At 36.5% G+C, this 5,851-nt stretch overlaps 1 protein-coding gene across 1 annotated transcript; it reads right to left on the reverse strand.

Moving 5' to 3' along the window:
* Positions 1-750: 750 nt before the first annotated feature.
* On the reverse strand, positions 751-1,689 carry LOC130024828 (olfactory receptor 6C74-like). Its single transcript, XM_056115630.1, has one exon. It carries the CDS (start codon positions 1,687-1,689, stop codon positions 751-753), a length of 939 nt encoding a protein of 312 aa, XP_055971605.1.
* Positions 1,690-5,851: the final 4,162 nt, after the last annotated feature.

Raw genomic sequence — 5,851 nt, forward strand, 5'->3', positions numbered from 1 at the left:
TTACGCTGCAGCGGCTTTCTTTTAGTTTGTTAAAGTAAGAACCAGTAATTTGGATTTCAAATGTACAAATGTACATTTTAAGTAGATTGTAAAGTCTAAAAGGATAGCAATCCTTTAAAGCCTCATAGAATATTCAGCATAATTTGAAGGAGCATATTTTATATCTTGACAAGAATTCAAAGCAAAAGATACATTGAAAAATGAACTCATTTGGATAAGGTATAAAATCTGTCCTATTCTGCCCTCTCGTTCGTAAATTTGCTCAAGCGGGCACCATTAACATATCACAAAAATTGTGAGACTTATTGTTACTGTTTTTGGCGTTTTGAATATGTAACTGGGAGCTTGCCAGGCTTTGCCTTGAGGGTGAGATACCCTCGATATCTTGACAGGCAATCCGAGAGGGGCAGAGGAATAGAACACAGGTAGGCCATGTTGACCTTATGCAAGGCAAATGCCTTACACTCTGTGCTATCACTCCAGCCCAATAAAAAATAATTCACTATTATATAAGAAATTAGCTGAAAGATTGATGTGAGAATAAAGCTAGAAAATATAAAATAATTATGAAGAAATTAAGACCCCCCCAAAAAGAACATTTTTACTCTACACTAGAATTGAATATACATATAATACAAAGAATTTTTTTTTATTTTATCTCTCACAATGGAGACGTTACTGGGCCCACTCGAGCAAATCGATGAACAATGGGAGAACAGTGCTAGTCGTAGTGCTAGTGCATATAACAATTCAATTCTTTAAGGAAGAAAACACTCTTTGCAATGTATTCATGAAGGCTATTTTCACTTGTTTGTTCCTTAAGGTGTAGATAAAAGGATTTAAAAGTGGAGCCACAGATGTATTGAGCACTGAAATTCCCTTCGAAATTGATACTCTTTGTTCGACTGATGGTTTAACGTACATGAAAATGCAACTGCCATAAGACAGGGATATCACAATCATGTGAGATGAACATGTTGAAAAAGCTTTTTTCCTCTGACTAGCTGAAGGGAACTTTAGAATTGTTACTGCAATATAGGCATATGATATTATCACCATTATCAATGTGACCAAGAGTGTTGTTAAAGCAGAAATGAAACCCAGTGTCTCTAGGAGGTGGGTGTCTGAGCAGGAGATCTGCATAAGAGGCGTTGTGTCACAGTAGAAGTGATCAACAACATTGGAGTCACAAAAATCAAGGTTTATGCCTAAAAGGAGAGGCACAAAGATGGTAAAAAAGCCAGCCACCCAACAGCAGAGCAGAAGCGTTAGGCAGACTTTACTGTTCATGATGGTTGTGTAGTGCAGGGGCTTACAGATGGCCACAAAGCGGTCATAAGACATGGCTGCTAGCAAGTAAAATTCAGAGGCTCCGAATAGAAAGGCAAAAAAACATTGAGTAGCACAACAGTCATAGGAAATGGTTTTGTCCCCAGTGGCCATCGTAGCCAGCAATTTAGGGATGCAAGTAGTAGTATAAGAAATTTCTAAAAAGGAAAAATTCCGAAGGAAAAAGTACATGGGGGTCTTGAGTTGAGGGTCTACTAGAGTGAGTGTGATAATGATCAGATTGCCAGAAACGCTTAGCAAATAGGTGATAAAGAGGAAGATGAATAATATAACTTGTCCTTGTGGATCATCCATTAGACCTGCAAGAATGAAGACTGTCACTTTTGTATGGTTTCCCATTGCTTTGTTGTAGGCTTTTTATGGGATTTTTTCTATTTGTTTTTGTTTTTGGTTCACATTTGGAGATGCTTAGGGTTACTCCTGGTTCTGCACTCAAGGGTCAGTCCTGGCAATGGTCAGGACACCATAATTGAAGCCCCCACCAACTCACGTCAGCGGCTTGCAAGGTAAGCACCTTGCCTGCTGTATTGCAGTTTTAGAGAATCAAATACTATTTTAAATATTATTAATCCCTATAAAAATATAAAAGGGATTACTAATGTACTTAACGTAGGACAACAAACCAATGTTTCAGGAACAGTAAAATAATATTCATATATTTACAAGATGCTTTCTTATGCAAAACAATTGATAAAATTTCCAGAGGTCATTATATATAGGGAATTCACTCTTATTTCTACAATTCTATAATCAAACACCCACTACAAAGATTGTAGTTGATGGATGATTTTACCTAAATCAATTGAAGGAAAATTAGGAAAGGGTTTAAACCACAGAAAATAATTTTTTCCTATCTTGTAATATGCAAAAATTGGAAGTGTGTTCTTTTTCATTCTTGAATAAAAAACATTTGTACTCTAGAAAAAAAAGAAGCTTTCATTACACTATTATTTGCATTACACACATATATTTCCATTAAAAAATTATCCATCATCAATTAACATGGTTAACATATTGTTACTCAGCTACATAAATTTAAATATTTGATTCTGTCATGTATTTTTATGACCAATGAGATCCAGTTTCACATAAGGAAACATGAGACATGAGGAATCATTGAATTTACTGTACTTTACATTAGGATTTCCAGTCCTCAATCTTTGTTATTATCTCTATTATCCATATAATAATGAGAAGAGAAAATCAGCAGCAAGAGCCTCATCATTTCCGCATACATAGGTTAGAAACTGCTATTTCTCTCAGCAGTTGATGATTCTGAAAAATAAAAAGGAAAAAGTTTTAGGCTAAAGAATGTGATATATATATATATAGTACATGAAGTTATAGGAACAAAAAATTAAAAATCGGGCAACATTGTAAATAGACTACATGACAATGTAAATATATAAATATAAATATAAATACATAAATATGTATATTTACTATATGTAAATAGAAGCTTTGATTAGGTAAAGAATAGTAATCAGAAAAAAATTAAGAGAATTTTAAAATTTGTAAATTTGAATGTAATATATGAAAATTTGTAAGTAAAAATTATAAGACAAAAATGAAAATTAATAAATAAATAATATAGACATGTTCATTGGAAATAAAGAATGAGAAACATAGCAAGCAATATTTAGTAAATAAAACTTAAAAATGCTTATCTATTTTGTGATAAATATAGTTTTGTGATGGACTAATGGCTCTAAGCCTTTTATTTCACAAGAGCATCCTCCAATTATTCTATACTAGTAATGTGTATTAATGTCTATATTAATATTGACTTATATGTTTCTGGTCCTTACACTTAGTATTTTATACTTTGTCTAAAACACATGAAAAGAAGAGCAATTTAATGATCAATATGGCCTAAAAGAGGTGAGAAGTGAAACTGTGGCAAATCTCAAGTACACAACAAATCACACAATAATCATCAGAGCACATTTGGAGGTATCTATTTCCCTGTCAAAAGAATATTTAAGCAATCAGTACAGTTATACAAAATACAATAAAAAATATTAACTCTAAAAAAATAATTTCCAGTTTGTTCTGGTGCAGGGAATGTAAAATGGTAATATGAATTGCTCAAAATATGAAAATACCACCATTTCCTTTTGGGGGGGTGGTCACAACTGGTGATGCACAGGGGTTACGCCTGGTTCTGCATTCAGGAATTAACCCTGGCAATACTCAGAGGACCATATGGGATGCTGGGAACTGAACCCGGGTCAGCCATGTGCAAGGTAAATGCCCTACCCACTGTGCTATTGCTCTAGCACAACCACTGTTTCCTTTGTAAGGAAGACAATGCAGTCTTGTTTTAACAAAATTTTTCTACACTTCAATACTTAACTCGTTCTTCATCTTGTTATGGGATCAAAGCTTCATGATATTTCATATATCCCTCAATGAATATCACTGTGCCCAACAACAAATAATTATTTATCTATAAATTGCAGCCTATAACTGATTTTGCAGCCTGTAACTGATCTTAGTTATATCTGGATTGAGAAATAGTGTATCAATTTCATATAGTTATTATTATTATTATTTACTTACTTAGCCTTAAATCATTTCCAAATATCACTTGCAAGTCCATATAACATTAATCAGCAATAGAACCTATGGAATTATACTTTGTGCATTTTCAATGAAAATATTTATAAAATGGAAAATTATCAGGAGATTATGAGGTGTAAGTCTCACAATCCATTCCCAAAGGACCCAGATGTATTCTTAAATAAGTTCTCCCCAGACACTAAATACTTGATAAAAATTATATTTTTAGAACAACTGTTAACAATGTCTCTAGAGAATTTAATATATGTTCCTATGTTATTTTTTTCTCCAAAATTTGTAATTTGAAAGCTGCGTAAACAGATATTGGAAGAGGAAAAATATGCTAATTGGAAATAAAGATGAGTAAGACCTTATTTGCTCAGAAGAAATTTTGTACCTCAAGCTAAAGGACCACTATAACTGCTCAGTTTCGGGAAACATTTGATGGCCTGCATTCGATTCTGAATGCTGTCTTCTCTGAAAATAATCTTTGTGATAGTCTAATTAGTCTCAAACCAATGTTTTATAACAGCATCCTCCAATTCCTCTATGCTAATAATATATGCTTCTATATTTATACATCTTGTATGCTCGAGCGGGCCCAGTAACGTCTCCATTGGAGACTTTGTTGTTACTGTGTCTGGCATATCGAATACTCTCGGTAGCTTGCTGGGCTCTCCGAGAGGGGCGGAGGAATCGAACTCGGGTCAGCCATGTTGGCCGCTTGTAAGGCGAACGCCCTACTGCTGTGCTATCGCTCCAGCCCAAAACTCTGGTTGCTAATTTTTTTTTCTTTTTGGGTCACACCCGGCAATGCTCAGGGGTTACTCCTGGCTCATGCACTCAGGAATTACTCCTGGCGGTGCCCGGGGGACCATATGGGATGCTGGGAATCGAACCTGTGTTGGCCATGTTGGCTGCATGCAAGGCAAACGCCCTACCTGCTGTGCTATTAGATATTAATCCTGTCCCACCCAAAATTTCAGTAATGGGTCAGAGAGCTAGTCTAGGGGTTAAGGTGCTAGCCTTGCACCCTTGGACCCCGGGTTGCTCTCTTGCACTGTGTATGATCCCCCTGCTGTAGTGGGCACAGCACTTCTTGGCCTCAAGCAGTCAAGATTGAAAGTAAGGGACTGTGGTTATATGAAATACAAAAAAGATTTAAAAGGAAGAGTAAGGGAAGAGGAAAAGGGAGCTCCTAGATTTTCAGATATGGTGTATATGTATGCTGGGGTGTGGCAGGGGAGGAGGGGGGAGCGGTCACCTAAAGGAGGATTCCAGAGAAAAGGAAAAACTAGCGGAACTCAGGAACCATATACAGGGTTGACTGCATGCAAGGCAAACACTTTGCGTACTATAACCTACATGGGTCAATAGATTTTTTGACAAAGGTTCTGAAATTACATATTGTGACATAGATCACTTAATCACTTAATCCCCGTTATTCATCGATTTATTCCGGTGGGTGCCAGTAACGTCTCCATTCATCCCTGTTGCGTGTTAGCGTAGCCCAATGGTATCTGTTCATTCTAGGAACATGCAGAGCCTCAAACCGATCATTTAGGGTCTTGACGAAGAAGTCTGACCATCTTATAGGTGGGCGTCCACGCGATCTTTTGATGTCCCGTGGAATCCAATCAGTAATGGCTCTAGTCCAGCGGTTGTCTGTAAACCTCATTACGTGTCCAGCCCATCTGATTTTTGATGTCTTGGCAAATGAGACAGCGTCCCTGATTCTTGAGCGTTGACGAAGATCAGAACTCCAGATTCTATCTCTCATTTGAGTGAATCGTGATATTCCAAGCATAGTTCTTTCGATTCCTCTTTGAGAGACCCGAATAGCGTTCTCATCCTGTTTTTGTAGGGTCCAGGTCTCTGAGGCATATGTTAATGCAGGAAGAATAGTGGAATCAAAGAGATGTGCTCGTAGCTGGAGGTT

This window comes from Sorex fumeus, unplaced genomic scaffold, assembly GCF_029834395.1.
Source record: "Sorex fumeus unplaced genomic scaffold, SorFum_2.1 ptg000029l, whole genome shotgun sequence".
In the NCBI taxonomy this organism is placed as follows: Eukaryota; Metazoa; Chordata; class Mammalia; order Eulipotyphla; family Soricidae; genus Sorex; species Sorex fumeus.

Excerpts from the sequence above, each read along its gene's own strand:
- LOC130024828 (XM_056115630.1), bottom strand. The coding sequence starts at position 1,689 with ATGGGAAACCATACAAAAGTGACAGTCTTCATTCTTGCAGGTCTAATG.